We start from the raw sequence: 16,823 nt of genomic DNA, 5'->3' as shown, positions 1-16,823 counted from the left end.
TTGGAGACGGCTTGGTCTGGGCATCTGCTTGAGGGTGGTGGTGGGGTTCATGGCTCTCTGGGCACTTAGGAGCTGTGGTCTGCATCAAATTTGGGAACTCTTGTGTGGGATTTGGACCCAGTTGGAGTTGGGGGCAGTCGTTGGAGACACGAGAGGAGAAGGCAGAATGCCAGGATGGGCTTGGGGACAGGGATGGAGAAATAGCTTGGATTGGAGTGATAGATGGAGATGAACGTGGGTCGAGGGATGCGGATGGCATCAGCGATGAGGACTCCAGTGAGTGGCCAAAGCAGCCAGTGCTGGTGCCCTGTTTCACACTTGCCTCCTAGAGCAGGTGCTGGGGCAGTCATTCCTGTCACCTGGGCCCCTCACTTACCGCCGTCCTGCTTCTCGCTCTCCTCCACCTCACAGGGACCCTAAGTGGCGACCATGGGCAGACTGGGCTACTGGACCTTGCTGGTACTGCCGGCCCTTCTGGTCTGGCGCGGTCCGGCGCAGGACGCGGCGGCGGAGAAGGGTCCCCCAGCGCTGAACATTGCAGTACTGCTGGGTCACAGCCACGACGTAACAGAGCGCGAACTTCGAAATCTGTGGGGCCCGGAGCAGGCAACCGGATTGCCCCTGGACGTGAACGTGGTGGCGTTGCTGATGAACCGCACTGACCCCAAGAGCCTCATCACGCATGTGTGCGACCTTATGTCTGGGGCGCGCATCCATGGCCTCGTGTTTGGAGACGACACCGACCAGGAGGCTGTGGCTCAGATGCTGGATTTTATCTCCTCACAGACTTTCATCCCCATCTTGGGCATTCACGGGGGTGCATCTATGATCATGGCTGACAAGGTAAGGCCTGGAGGAGATGGGCTGCCAGGGTCCTGGAGGGGCGGATTCTACAAATGGCAGCCTCCACAGGGGGGCCTAGGGCGCCCCTAGCATCTACTGGGTGTGAAAACAGGTTAAGTGGCCTCTGGTCTAAGGATCGTGCGCTGTATCTCTTTGACACAGACATAAATGGAAACGCCGTTTGCTTTTGGATTTGAAGATGGGATACTCAGACGCTCCCTGTGTGCCAGAAGAGTACAAAAAAATACAAGAACAGGATGGGGCGTGGAGATGGAATGGCAGAGGCTAGCAGGGGAGCACTGGGGTCAGTGCAAGTCTACAGAGTCAGTTTTCATCAGCATCTCCCTTTTCTTTTTTTGGGGGGAGGTAAAGTTATTAAAACTACTTAAAAAATACTAAGGATGGCTATGTGAGGTTTTTAGCAAACGCAGAAAGGAACAGATTCGTGCTTGCCCAGACTTAGAGGAATGGAGGTGGGAGCTGGAGAACCCCAAGGCTAGAGGCATGTGGGCGGAACTCTGCCTCTAGGGAGTAGGCGTGTGCCAGGAAGTAACTCCAGGCCTTGTGTTGTGTCGTTCCCCCCCTCCCTCCCCACTCCGCCCGCCCAGGTGTCCTAGGTAGCTCTTGTGTGAGCTGATCTCTTCAGAACAGGGCTTCCAGAGACCCTCAGATGGAAGGCATTGGCTCTGGAAGATTGACCTTGTGTGGAAGTTGGATTTCAGAATTGAGTGAAAATATGTCTTACCTTCTGGGCTTTGTTCCATGGTTTTTTTGAGCATTGGTTTGGGGAGGACGGGGGAGGCTTAAAGGTTGAGTGGGATGTTAAGAATGATGCTGAAGTCAAGAGGGGGGTAAGTTGGAAGAGAGAACTAAAACAAAAAAAAAATGGGAAGAAGGGGAGATAGTGAGTTAGTGTGTTGTTACTCCACTTCACACAAGCCCCAGGAGGGCCAGGAAGGCCAGGAGACCTTTTGGAGAGCTTTCCTTAGGTAACAGGGTACAGCTGGGGAACGGTGGCTATTCCTAACAGCACTTTCCTTCTGCCTTTCTTGAAACGCTGCTCTGCTCATCAAACCAGCTTCCTCTCTGGGCAGTGCATTCGGCAGCTCCCCCGGGAACTGTGTTAGTTCTTCCAGGTCTCCTGGCTGTGGCACATGCAGTGAAAACACACAAATGGTGCAGTACCTCACTGGACACTGGTTTCAGATGGCCCTCCGACCGGCAGCATCTCATGTGGGGCGAGCCTCTCCCAGTCACCTTTCTGTTTTGGAGGCCCCTTTTCTGGTATAATGAAGCAGAGGGGCTGGGCTCTGCTTACTGTGCCATGTCAGAACAGCAAACGGCCTTAAGATTACTAAAACTCTCCAAGTGGCTAAAGCATACAGCTGTTAAGGGACTTCCCCAGAAACACACAGTGAGTGATGAAAACTGAATCTTGTTTTTCTGGTCCCAAGCTGTGATCCAGGGAAACCAAACCTAACCTTTAACATTCCTTATTTAAGAGGGGCAGACATTTGGTTTATTGCATAGGAGGCACCAGGCCGTGGGGGAGAGGCAGTGAATCAGCTTAGAGGGCTTGTTCAATTAAGAGGAAACCATCGTATTAAGTATAGGGGAAAGGGGGATTAGATTGTGAAAACTATTATCATTGACTTTCCCTTTTAAAAGGTTTGATTATAGAAGCAACACATAAAAATGAACATGTACAGCAGGGTTTGTACAGAAAAAATTAGGCGTATGCATTTGATGGCAGCATTCAGGAGACAGAGCCCTGTGAGTTCTGGGCTAGTAAGGGCTGCACAGTGAGAGCCATCAGAGAACTCTGCTACCAGGAGGCCTGGGAAGGCCGGCTGAGGTTGGGAGGGTTGTGTAACTTTCCTAACTATGAGTTGGAAGTGTGTGGGGTGTTCTTGCCTTCTCACAGTACAGGTGGTAAGGTGGGTACAGAGAGGACCCCCAATGTGAGCACTCCTTGGTGTGCTGTGACCTTGACTATCAAGGAACTTTGATCCATAAAATGCTGGTCTCTGACTAGCTAGTTTAAGCCTCTCTTGAAAGAGAGTTTTGAGAAGTCAGAGGAATGGATGAGTGTTTTTTTTTTTTTTTTTCTTCGGGGGTGAACTTACCTTTTGAAGATGGAGTAAAAGTGCATTTAAGTGAACAGAAGCCTGTGCTGATGAGTAAGGGGGGGAGGACCCAGGAAATGGTAAGAGGTTACTGAGAAAGGACGTTTCCAGAGAAGACAGGATTAGAGAGAGATTGAAAGAGAGGGCTGACTTATCTGTGTTCAAGCCCACCATAGGGGCTGACTTGTCTTGAATTGGGGCTCTCCAGAGTTGGTCTAGGAGAGATTCCTGATTGTATCAGAAATGGGAGATGAGTCAGAACGGTGGCCCGGAGTCACTGAAGGGGGCAAACAGGCAGGGTCTCTGGGCCTCATGTGCAGAAGGGGCAGGGAATGTGGGGAGGAGTGGGTTTGGAGGGTGATATTTGGAGAAACCTGTGTACATTTAAAAAGGAAAGTTGTCTGAAATGCAAACAGCCTTTCCTTCATCAGGAATGCTTATGTTTGACTTGTCTCTTTACCACCTGCTTGGGTTATTGCTTAGCATTCAGCAGACTTTATTTAGCTGTATGGAACTAGTCATGAGATGTTGTCTAAAGCGGCCTTGCTTAGGTGTGCTGACAGTATTGTGACAGAAGGCCTTACCCTCCCCAGACTGACAAGACTCCATAAGGAAGTCTCAGTTGGGTAATGTCGCCCTGAACAAACCTAAGTTTTCTTTACTTCTGACTTGACAGTGTGATAATAATTGATTATCAGCTAAACGGAATCTGTTTACACTCACACACACGCACAAGTGCACACAGGAATTCACACACTTAAGCTTTGAGGCATCCATCACTTTCTACCTTTCTCTTAGTCTCCTTGATCCTTGAACAAAGCTTTACACCAGTGGTCCCCAACCTTCCTAATTCTTCGACCCTTTAGTGCAGTTCCTCATGTTGTGCTGACCCCCAACCATAAAATCATCTTTGTCGCTACTTCATAACTGTGATTTGGTGATGGTTCTGAATTATAATGTAGATATCAGTGTTTTCTGTGGTCTTAGGTGACCCGTGTGAAAGGGGTGGAGACCACAGGCTGAGAACCATTGCTTTATACTGAGTGCAGTGGTGTCGAGTGACAGATGTTTGGGGTATTAATTTAATTTATTGTGGGCACTGATTTCGGTTGGCATCAGTGAGTGTTCCTGCAATATCATTAAGTTGGAGGTGAGCATTAGGCTTGGTGTAGATGAAGCTCTCACCTCATCTTGGCTTATTGAAGCGAAACAGACTCCTGCTGCCCAGGAAACCCAGCAAGTTGATTAGACCATCACGTCTCTGCTCACCACCCTTGAATTCCTCCTTCCACTGGCATCCTGGTGGAAAAGGCTGGGTTCATATTTTACCTACATCTGTCCATGCCAGTCACTGTGTGGAGTTTGTTTGGTATGTTTATTTTTAATTTTTATATTTTTAGAGTCACAAAAGGACTTGTTTATTTTACTTTATGTGTGTGATTGTTTGGCTAGCATGCATGAATGTTCATCACATGCATGCCTGTTGGATCCCTTGGAGCTGGTTGTGAGCCACCATGTGGGTGTTGGGAATTGAATCTGGGTCCTTTGCAAGAGCAACAGGTACTCTTAATTGCGGAGCCATCTCTTCAGCCCTTTGTGTTTATTTTAAATGTGTGTGTGCAGCAGTGTGTGGGGGCAGCAGTGTGTGTGTGCAGCAGTGTGTGTGTGCAGTAGTGTGTGGGGGCAGCAGTGTGTGGAGGCAGAGGAAGCCTTGAGTGAGCTTCATGTGCCATCTACCTCCTCCTCTTACGATGTAATCTTTGAGGGCAGATCTTAAACAAGTACTTACGTGTATGTGTGTTTTTGGAAATAATGAATTCTTCTCTACAGACACTATAAAAATAATGTCTTTTCATTGTAGAACGCTTAGAAAGTACATTAAAGTTTAAGGAAGGAAATAAAAAGCACACCATAAATTTTATCAGTGGGATTAACTGTGGCAACACGTGGATGTATTTCTTCTAAGAACAGTTTGTTGTGTTACAATTTCAGAATTAGACTATTTTTTAATTTTTTTCAAGACAAGGTTTCTTTGTGTAACCTTGGCTGCCCTGAAACCAGGTCTGTAGACCAGGCTGGCCTTGAAATCAAAGAGATCTGCCTCTGCCTCTGGAGTTCTGGGATTAAAGGTGTGTACCCCCACTGCCGAGTGAATTATACTATATTTATACTATTATTTTTTGTACTTTACACTCTGGGATTTTTGACTCAAGTGTCTTTAGTTCTGGAAAACTCTCTGGCCTGCCTACCGGACACTTCCTCTCTTGTGTCCACTCTCTTGATTGTCCTTTCTTCACTGTGCAGCAGCCTCTCAACCCAGCCTCCCTATACCTTACTTATTTTTATATTTTCTTTGTGAGCTTATTTTCAGAGTAATTATATTTTATTTTTAGTTGAAATAGAATTATATTACTTCCTTTTTTCCCTTCAGCCCTGGACAGTTGCCTTCCCCTAAGCCCCTTCCATGCTTTTCCTTAAAGTGATAGTCACCATTACTTTGATTGTCTTTGCTACATACATATATATGTATTCAAAATCTATATAACTAGAAGCCGTTGAGTCAGTTTTTGTTGTTTGTGTGTGTGTTGTTTCATGGCTGATCACTCTGCACTGGACACCAATGAGGGGCTCGTCAGGGTCCTGTGAACCTTGGGTAGTCTGGACCTTGTTATATAGTTTACTAATAAACTCAGACTTCCGACCCCCTGCCCCTACCCACCAAGTGCTGAGATTCTGTGCACTTGTGCAACATCCAGCTTGTGCAGCACTGGGGATCAGGCCTCAGGTTTTGTGAATGTTGGGTAAGCACTCTACCAGCTGAGTGACAGCCCAGCTCCTAGACTTTTATTTTTTATTTTCCCCTGTGGTGTTGGGTATGAAAGCCAGGGCCTTATGTGTGCTAAGCCAGTGCTCGCCTGCCTAACTACACCCCAGGACTAGGGTTTCTAAACCAGAATTCCCACCACAGCTCTGTCAGGAACGTTCCCTTTCCTTTTCATGTCTTACAGTGCAGCTTGGACTCCTTTATGTTGGTGACTTCCTTATGGATCCTTGACACAGGCAGGGGCCTCCTGGGATGTAGCATGAATAATAAAAACCCAGAGACAGAAATTGGGGTTCAGCCTGAAAACTAGAAAAGCAAGGTAGCCAAGCCACTGGAGAAGTCTTAACCTCTACCAAGCTGGGTGACCGCGAAACTAAGCAGATCAGCCTCTCTTTGCCACATTTTTTATTCCCCTTAGTGTTGGGATTAAGGGTGTATGACTCCCTGGTACTGGATTAAAGGTGTGAGCCACCACCACCTGAATTTATTTCTGCATTGATCTTGTGAAGCCCAGGGTGACCTTGAACTCACTGAGATTCATCTGACTCTCTCTCTCTCCCAAATCCTGGAATTAAAGGTGTGTGCCACCATTGCCTGACCTCTAGTGGCGTTAGCTTTGCCTCTGGCCTTCAGGTAAGATTTATTTACCAAAATACAAATAATACACCACTAAGCTGGGATGCAGCTCTTCGAGGATGGTGTGGATGCCCAGCCTCACTCACTGGGAGTGGCACAATTTCTGTGTCTGTTCCCTCTCCCCAGGTGTGTGTTAGCACCTGTGCTGGATTCATTTCCCGACGCTCTTGTGGCTCCCGTCTTCCTGTTTGCAATGGTGAGATCTGGTCTTCCCTGTTCCCTTTTTTTCTTCTTTGGTCCCTTTTTCTGTTGTTGGGGATGGAAAGCCTACAGGCCCGGCCTATGCTGCACCGTGGTTTCAGCTCTTTTCTTTCAATTCATGCAATTTTGGGAACTCCTCTTTATCTTTTGTTCTTAAGTAACTAATATTTGTGTGTATGTATGCGTGCATGAGTGTTCGTGTAAGAGTGTGTGTGAGAGAGTGTGTGTGCATATGTTTGTATGTGAGTGTGTGTGTGTACGTGACTGTGAGAATGCATGTGTGCATGTGTGTTCATACATGTGTGTGCATGCCTGTGACTGTGCATGTGACTGTTGGGTGTGTATGTACCATAGCATGTATGTGGAACTCAGAGGAGAACTTTTTTGGAGTGGATTCTCTCCCACCTTGATTCTACCACAGTGCATATTCCAAGACAGTGGCCCTGGCGTTTCCAGCTGATGTTCCTATCTCTGTCTCCTTCCTCTGCTCCCATCCTCCTGTGGGAGTGCTGGGATTGCTGGTGTGCACATCAGGCTTCTCAGGTGGGCTCTGCGGGGTGGAGCTCGGGCCCAGTACTTTTACCTGCTGAGCCAGCTCCTTGACCCAGTCCTCTGTACTTTTGATCTTTGATTTCTTCTTGTTTTTTTAAATTCCTAGGCAATACTATACAAATAATAAAAAGGAAGGTTTCTATATAAATTTTGTGTCTTAGGAGAAGCAGAAGGAAGGGACTTGAATGTGTTCCCTCTGGTGTTGAGCTAGTTTTATTTCCTAACCTGCTTTTATGTTTTAAAAACTCGATTATATATTCTTGGGATTTTTCCTTATAGTGAACTGAATGTTTAGGTTTGATTTTTAAATGACTGCAGAATGTTTTAGGCCACACTGAGCTGAACTGTTCCTCTATCTCCCACATCTACTTACAGTCACTTTGGGTCATAGGTGTGTCTGCCTGATGTCTCTTTGCTTTGGTTACTTGGTAAATGTTTGTTGATTGAATGAATCAAGTCATTGACTCTGATTCCAGCGTGATGCTGCTTCCGGATGGACAAACATGTCATAGTATGTTTCAGGACTCCCTTTGTTACCTAAGTGTGGACTGATTTCATGTATGTGTGCCAACTCCTTTTTCTCTCGTTAGCAGGAGATAATTATTAGCCATCCTGGGTACTAGCATGAATTAGGGGTTGCACTTGAAACCCCCTGGAGCAGAGCTAAGTGACAGCTCAGTGGTAGGCGGAGGAAGTTGGTGCGCTTGCAACCTGGCAGCTCCGGAGTTGGATGTGAATGATGGGCCATTAAACACCCAAGCCTCAGGGAAAGGGCAGACAGGCAGACCTGAGTGTTGGAGGAGCCCACTCAGCGGCTGCTGCAGCCTCGGAGGGAACTGGAGAGGGTGGGAAGCCTACCTCTAGCCGCATGGAGAAGGCATGTCAGAGGCAGTCATCCGCTCCCTCCTACGTAAATCAGCAGGGAGCAGCAGGCAGCATCTCAGAAGGCATGACTAACTCACCAAACGGCCCTCCAGCTTCTTGGGAATGGCTTCGACCCTTCATGGCTGTGGGTTCCTGCTTTGAGGGTTGTGTTTGTCTTTATTCCGGTAGCCTCAGATGGAAAGCACTGCTCCAGGCAGAGTGAATGGGAAGAGAGAGGGAGGGGGAGAGGGAGAGGGGAGGAGCAGCACTGAATCTTGGGTCTGCAGTGAGAGAGTCAGCGGCCTCAGTGACTCATCTTGCAGTGAGGTCATCACGTAAAGGAGCAACTGTAAGGCCATTAGCCGGGCTTCTTGATGCGCTCACACTTCCACAGTCTTTATCTTTCCAATTTCCATTAGTTACCAACACTTTAAAGTTCAAATCATAGCTTAAAAAAACTCAAAGGCCTGGCCATACTGCCACTTCTCCATGGCAACTGTTGGCTGAATAAGCCATCCTCTCCACCTCTCCAGCTGACAGGATAGGCACTCTCTCTAGGCTCCACCTTCCCACTTCCCTGCTTTGAAAGGACGTTGTTTCTGAAAGCTTCGGAAATTGAGACCTCTGATGCTTGTGAGGAAAATAGCTGTATCCCACTAATGTCCCTTCCTCCCTCCCTCCCTCCCTCCCTCCCTCCCTCCTTCCCTCTCTTCCTCCCTCTTTCCTTCCTACCTACCCTCTGCCTGTCTGCTTACCTGTTTGCTTGCCTGTCTCTTTTCCCTTTCTTTATGCAAGAGTACATGAGCATGTGATAAGAGCTCATGTACTTGTACAGACAAATGTAAAGTTCAGAGGGATGCTCAGAAGATCTGTCTATTACTCCAGCTCTTCACCTTGTTCCTCTTACACAAGGTCTCTTGCTGAACCTGCAGCTCACACATTTGGCTGGACTGGCAGGCCATCAAGCTCCATGGAACATCTTGTCTCTCTCTGCCCAGTGCTGGGGTTATAGATGTGGTTATGAAAATGCTGGGGGGCCTGGAGAGATGGCTCAGCAGTTAAAAGCACTGACTGCTCTTCCAGGGGACCAGTGTTTGATTCTCAGCACCCACATGACGGCTCACAGCTGTCTGTAACTACAGTTCCAGGGGATCTGACACCTCACACAGATATATATGCAGGCAAAACACCAATACACATAAAATAAGGATAAATAATTATAAAAAAGGAAAGAAAATGCTGGGGACCAGAATGTAATTCCTTGTATTTATACTACAAGTGTTCTCACCCTGGGCCTCCTCCCTCAGGGCCTCCCTTCATGGTGTATGTACTGTCATGCTGATGCCACTGTTAACCCCTAGAGACATTCGCCTGGCTGTTGCAGGCCTCCTATTCTCTGCACAGAGCTCTGGGTGCTGCTACCAAGTAGCTTGAGTTGGAGCATGTCAGAGAGCCTTGGGCCAAGAGTCTGAGGACCCAAGTTCCATCCCCACATACCTGTGTGGTCTTGGGACACCCCTTCATCTTTCTCAATCTCCTGCTGTTCTTGGCAAAATGAGAGTCTGGGTGAGATCATCTCTAAGACCTTGTTTAACTCGGGAAATTTTCTCTGCCTTCAAGGAAAGATTGACAAGAAGTTCATCAAAACGAGACTAGTGACACACAGGGGTCAGAGGATGTCTGTCTTAATCTTTTAGAGAATGCTGCGATCGAACGTTTAATGTGTTGGCTCTTGAGCTCGATTGCCTGTGTTTACACCCATGTTTCACTACTGAGCTGGGAACCGTGTGTGTGTGTGTGTGTGTGTGTGTGTGTGTGTGTGTGTGTGTGTGTGAGAGAGAGAGAGAGAGAGAGAGAGAGAGAGAGAGAGAGAGAGCCTCAGCCTCAGTTCCTTTAACTATAGAATGGGCTGTGTCTGTTGCTTTTCTGCTACTGCGATCCAAATAACACTATCAAAAGCAATTTAGCGGGGAAAGGGTTTACTTTTGCTTCTGGTTCCAGTGGAAAAGAGTTCATCATGGCTTCAAGGCATGACAACAGTTATGTTTTCCTGGTGGCAGAAACAGGAAGCTAGCTAATCACCTTCTCATCCACACTCAGAAGGGGGTGGGGAGAGAGAGAGAGAGACAGGGAGAGAGAGAGAGAGAGAGAGAGAGAGAGAGAGAGAGAGAGAGAGAGAGAGGTTAATCAATGAAAACTCAAAAACGAACCGAGAGCAGCACACTTCCTCCAGCAAGGCGGTCCTCCTCCTAAAGGTTCCGAACCTCCCAAACAGCACCACCACCTGGGACCAAGTGTTCAAACACTTGAGTCTGTGGGGGACAAACTGCCACAATGGATCAATGCCGAATGAGGTCACAGATGAAGAGTGTGCCTCAGGTCAGTGTCTGACTCATCCTGGACTCTTAAGATATAACATACAGTGTTTACGTTTCGTGTATTTTTAGCAACTGCAGATGGGGAATTAAAAGCGATGTGAGGTTCTCAGGGCATTTCCTGTGAGAAACTGAGTCCTTAGAAATAAGGATCCAGCGTGTCGTGATTCATTCTTCCTCCAGGGCCAGCTAGGGTCGGGTCTGCCTTCTAAGGACTCACTGTAAAATTTTGTCCTGGTGTGAGACACGGCGATCAATCCCCACTTCATGACAAGAGCACTGGAGATTCAGAGCAGGGAAAGGAAGTTTCTTTACGACTTTGTGAAGTTGAGAAACCGGCTAAGAATGGCTGGTGCACCGACTTGCTTGAAGAGAAGTTTCTGAACTCTCCTGTAACAAGCGCCCTTCTCCATTCCCTACTCGGCTGAGTGATCGGGAGAGTGCAATCTTACATGCTGCACTTTAGCAGGTCTTCCTTTGCCCTCTTCCCTGCATGTCTGCATTTTTCTCACTGAAGCCCCATACCTGTGGGCTCATCTTTCCACTTGACATCCTGTTTGTTTTAAAGCCTGCTAGTTGTATGAGCTTGTGTCTGCAGGTCATTAGGCAAGCGTGGCTGTTGGTTCTGGTGTGGAAGGATCGTAGCGCTGGGGTGCCTGGGAGCTGCTTAGGTTGTCACCAGGGGTCCAGTGTTTCCAGGTCACCTGTGTCTGGACATAAACTGGCTTGCGGTCCCTCTACAAACGAATCATAGGTAAAGCGGAAGTGAAGTGTGGGTGATTCGGGAACAGTGGAGGTGATCTCTTTGACCTTTGCACTTAATGACTCCACTGATTGAACCGTATGTCGCACTGGGCATTGGGCCTTGTGGTGTAGAATGCGGCATATAGTATCTCATGTAGCCCTCCCTGCCAGGGATTAATGACTCAGTGGGAACCTGGGGAACCTGGCAGCCCCAGAAACATTTGTTTAAAGATCCTCTATGCTCGTGTGAAGGAATAAAGACTTGGACGGCTGTAGGGATTTGTTGAGAATCACATCACACAGCTAAAAAGTAGGTAATATTGTTCATATTCTTTTGCTTATTTTAGTTCCCTTCTAAGTGCATAATTGTGAGCTCAGTGGGTTTTGGGGACTAGCATCAACAAAGACTCTTGCTAAGTTTTATTGTGGACAACAGATTTTAAAAAGTATTTTAGTTGTCTTCTCTTGCATGATTAAGATGCTGGTGATGAAATTAAAATTCAAACCCTTTTAAAAATTGAAATAATGGGCTTCTGTCATGATCTGTACTGCAGGGGTCAGTGTTCCAGCTTTATTGATATATAAATGATAAATAAAAATTGTGTGAATATATGTGATCTTTCTATATACTAAATCATGGCGAAATGTACAGTCAAGCCAACAATAGATCGTTCTCTTCAATATATGTATGTATATATATACACACACACATACACACATATATATGTATATTTGATAATCTTTGCTGGGTGGCACCTCATCTCCACTTCCAGCAATTTCAACACATTAGAATTTTCATTGCCTATTGAATGGTTGTGCCTATGTGCATGGGCATGGACAGGCCATGGCATACTCATGGAGGTGGGAAGACAGTTGCTAAGCCTGTGAGAATCACTTCACTCTTTCTACCACATGGGTCCCAAGGATCAAACTCAGGTCACTGGCCTCGGCAGCCAGCATCTTTACCTGCTGAGCCACCTGGAGCTTCCTTCCTAACGCCAGCCACCACAAAGGACCAATATCAAGTTTCTGGAACTTATTCAGCTTTGAAATGAAAGCTGGTGCTGTTTGCGTTACATCTTCCATAGATTTAAGAAGAATTTTCACTATTTTGAGAAAGACAGAGATGACCTTTCAAACTCACTGGCTTTGCACGACCTTGAACAGCAAACTGTGCTGAACCTGACTAGACACATTGTTCGGTAGCACAATATTTAAAAAAAAAGTGTATTAACTTTAGGGATTTGTGAGGGCATACATCTATAATTCCAGCACTTGAGAGATACAGGCAGGAGGATCAGAAGTTAAAGATCATTCTTGGCTACATAGGGAGTTAGAGGATAGCCCAGGTTATGTGGAAAACAACCTGGGCTATGTGTGACCCTGCCTCAAACAAAACAAAACAAAAGCCTAAGCAAAACAACAATAATAAACCCAGAAAGCAACAAAACAACACCCCCAATAGTTCAACAAATTCTAAGTAGTGATCCAACTTGTAAGTGAATGGGGCCTGTCTTAGAGTTTCTACTGCTGTGAAGAGACACCATGATCATAGCAGCTCTTACAAAGGAAATGTTTAGTTGGGGTACTTCATTTGCAGTTTAGAGATTTAGTCCATTATCATCATGGTGGGGAGCATGGCAGTGTGCAGGCAGACGTGGTACTGGAGAAGGAGCTGAGAGTCCTACATCTTGCAGGCAACAGGAAGTCAACTGAGACATTAGGTAGTATCCTGAGCATAGGAAAGCTCAAAGCTTGCCCTCACATGACACACTTCCTTTAACAAGGCCACACCCACTCCAACAAAGCCACACCTTCTACCAGTGCCACTCCCTATGAGATTATGGGGATCAATTGCATTCAAACTACCTCAGGGCCATGTTTCTCAAAGTCTAATGTCTAAATGGAGGGAATAACTCCATTATACACACACTGTTGCTAGGGGTAACTCCATTATACACACATGGTTGCTAGGGGTGCTTTCAGCTGCAAGAGACACAGTATTTGATCAATGGTGGCTTAAAATCCTTAGGGTATTTGGCAGCTTATTTGCAATGGAGCCCCATCAACGACCCCTAAAAGACTCAGGTCCTTCCTGTCTCTAGTTTTTTTCTGCTTTGCTTTCTGTGGTAGCTGACTCATCTTAGATGGCTGCTTTTGTCCCAGCCTGCTCTACCCCTACGGTTCTGATGTTACAAGGAGGTGGTCAGATCAGTTTTTTATGCGGGTGCTAAGGATTTGAACTCAGGTAATTGTTTTTACCCAGTGAATTAGCACCCGGCCCTCTGACTTTGAGGCAGAGTGTCACTCTCTAGCCCAGTCTGGTCTTGAGCTTGACGTTCTCCTGTGTTAACTTCCTGCGCTGGCTTTATAGACACACACTGGCAAACTCAGAATCTGCCCAGAATCCGACTCTCTCCTGAGAACAGGCAGCCTTGCCTGAGTGAAACTTGTTCTGTGAGCGCTGTTGGAAAGGCCACCTAAGCGCCACAGCTGCCCTGCTCGCCGGGAGCATGGATGCCCGCATCTGCAGAGGTGCACTTGGTTCCAGAGGACAACTCTCTATGCAGATGTTGCGCTGTGTGCCAGGGAGGCACCCTCAGCATCGTGCAGACTCCAAATGGAATGTGTGAAGGGTTCCAGAGAAGACATTTTGGTGTATTCCACTGCAGACGGAGTCCGGGAGGTGGGGGAGTTTGAGAGAGATGTTCAGACCCCCGTGGCCAGTTGCGGGGTGGAAGGTTTCTTTGTTTTTCCATCTGGAGACAGAGCTGAGCGTCAGAGTTTCAGCTTCGGTAACGGTTGGGTGTTGGCAACCAGGGTCCATAGAGGCAGAAGTGTCTGTGAGAGGCGGCTGAGGTAACAGTGACTGACTGTCAGGGATAAGGCTGCAGACTGGGCTGGGCCACCTCTGAGGTTTTTTGAAATTTTTTGTTACATTCATTTATTTATGAGTGGGTGGGAGTATTTCACTGGAGGTCAAATGACAACCTGTGGGCGTAGTTTCTCTCTCCCCTGTGGGTCCTAGGGAGTGAGTTCAGGTCATTTGGTTTGGCGGCAAGAGCCTTTATTTTGCGAGCCCTCTAGCTAGTGTGTTCAGACACTTTGGCCCTCTCAACCCCTTTATCGGTTTTTAAATCCCCGCACCCTGGTGCTTCAGGGCTTGGAATCTGCCTGAAAACCAACACACTCACTTTCTCCAAGTGTGTGAGAGATTTGGTCTAGATTTTACTGGCACTGGAGAGGAATTTATGATCCCTGTATTCTCACTGTGAATCCTAAAGGTCTTTACATCTCCCAACGGGCAAATGCGATTGGAAAGGGAAGAGACCTACTTCTGTATCAGCCCAGCTGGCTCACATACATAGACAGAGGCACGCACAGGTTGGTGGCCCCATAGTCAGCACCCTAGACAATGTTCTGCGTGATTAGCTGCCAGTGATCTCTAAGTGGGCACTTGTGTAACTGCTTCCATTTAATCAGCACTTTTTTTTACATGTATTCATATTTTCACCTCTTAGTACAGTAATATGTTTATATTCTAGGGACAGATCCATTCTGATTTTCCCAATAGTCAGGCTATTATTACTACGACTCCCCTTCTTCCTCTTCTTCCAGTTGTATTCCCTGTGTTTGGAACATTTGCTTGTTGTAGAAAATGTCGGTTTGATTCTGGTTCTACCTATTTCGCCTAGCCCCGTGACTAGCTCCCCCACAAAGTGAAAATAACCCAAAAATTGCTTTCTGAATGAGTTACTATTTTAGATTTTATAACTTTCTATAGAATGGAAATGTCTTTCTTTCTCTTCTTCCTTCTTCCCCTCTTCACTGTCTTTATTTCCTTTATTTATTTATTTCCTTTATTTATTTATTTATTTCCTTTATTTATTTATTTATTTATTTCCTTTATTTTTCTTTATTTCTCTTCCTCTTCTTCATCTTTATTCTTTGACAGAGTCTCAAGTACCCCAGGCTGGCCTTAGCTAATGTTGTAGCTAAGGATAAGTTTCTAATCTGGTGACCCTAGCTCCCAAGTTCGCAGGTCACAGGCATACACCACTACGCCTAGTTGGGATATGCCATTTTAATTATTTATTTGAGCAGAGCAAAAAAAAAAAAAACCCATGAAATGCAATACAACATTGAGAAAGAAGTTTTTAATTAATTAACAAATAGCATATTTCCATATCTCCCTTATCTATCATCTTGCTGACTTGAAGAGGTAAAATATGAGTTGGAATGAGAAGTTTACTTTTATCCATAAGTCTGTCTGAGCTTTATATATTATAAAGGGCTCCTTTTAAATTTCAGCCCTTACTTGAGTGTAGCTTATCACTATTTGTTTTGTTTAGATTAAAAAATTAATTATATGTATGTGTGTGGGTATCTGCAGTGCCTACAGAGGCCAGAAGAGGGCATTCGCTCCCCTGGAGTTGTAGTTAAGGTGTTGAACCACCCACCGCGGGTACTAGGAACTGACCTTGGGTCCTCTGTAAAAGGGCAACTGCTTTTAACCCCTGAGTCGTCTCTCCAGCTGCTAACTGTTAGTGCTCAACAAAGCCTGTTTCGTCAAAACAAAATAAGCTCATTTAGGGATATGGATATCTTAGTTGGGGTTTCTATACTGTGACACAAAGCACTAGGAGCCAAAGCAACTTGGGGAGGAAAGAGTTCGTTTGCTTTACAATTCCACATGGCAGTCATCATCAGCGGAAGTCAGGGTGGGAGCTCAGTGCAGGAACCTGGAGGCAGAACCACAGCAGAAGCCACGGAAGAACTGGCTTGCTTCTCACGACTTGCTCCACCTGCTTTCTGATATCACCTGGGACCACCTGCCAGGGAGGCCCCACCCATTGCGATCTGGATCTTTCCATCAATCACTAATTAAGGAAGAGCTCCACGGTTTGTCTACAAACCGGTTTTACAGAGGCCTTTTCTCAGTTGCCGCTCCCTTTTCATAGATAACTAACTTGCACCAAGTTGGCAGGAAACAGGACAAAGTACTTGGCTCACAGTCCTTCAGGGTTTGAGACATCTACGGTGCTATGAGTCAGATTTGCGGACCGCCTTACGCTGAAGGTGCCTGCACTCCTCCCATGTGTTACTAACTCCTGCACACGACTGCAGCAGGTGTGATTTCAGGGGTCCTAACCCTGATGCCAACCTAGCCTTCCTAGGAACTGGTTCACAGTGCTCTCCACTTATCTGTGTCCCCCTCTGCACTTACAGTTAGCAGTCAGTTGTAGTTTGAGAGCTGTAAATGGAAAATCCCAGATATAAACAACATGTAAGTTCAACATCTTGTATTACCCTGCACGGCATGGTGAAAACTGTGCTCCCTTCTGCACTTCCTGGGTAGAAACCATCCATTGCCACGTGCGTGTGTTTGTGTGTGTGTGCAGCCTTCACAGTGGCTACTCAGCAGTTGTTGTCTTCATTGACATCATATCTGATTATCTGTTTTGTGCATGAGATATAGAGGATGAGGGAGATAATCAAATTTATATAATTTGTTCCATTTTTTAGTTATTGTTTCTAGTTTCTTACTGCTCCTAAGGTAAAAAATTGAATTCTATTGTAGGTATGTTCATATAAGGGAAACACAGAGTATATATTGGGTTTATTAATATATATACAAAGCTAAGTACTATTCATGAT

General features: G+C 46.3%; 1 protein-coding gene across 1 annotated transcript in view; it reads left to right on the top strand.

The window, feature by feature from the left end:
- Grin2a (glutamate ionotropic receptor NMDA type subunit 2A) overlaps window positions 1–16,823 on the top strand; it is a 419,855-nt gene continuing 403,032 nt past the window's right edge. Inside the window, exon 1 of the mRNA XM_048433182.3 lies at window positions 1–843. Within this exon, the coding sequence (XP_048289139.3) occupies window positions 430–843 (414 nt within the window). The 5' untranslated portion in view covers window positions 1–429. The remainder of the gene's footprint in view (window positions 844–16,823) is intronic.

Source organism: Myodes glareolus, chromosome 9 (assembly GCF_982192425.1).
Source record: "Myodes glareolus chromosome 9, mMyoGla1.1, whole genome shotgun sequence".
Classification (NCBI taxonomy): domain Eukaryota; kingdom Metazoa; phylum Chordata; class Mammalia; order Rodentia; family Cricetidae; genus Myodes; species Myodes glareolus.
This window is presented reverse-complemented; position numbering and strand designations above follow the sequence as displayed.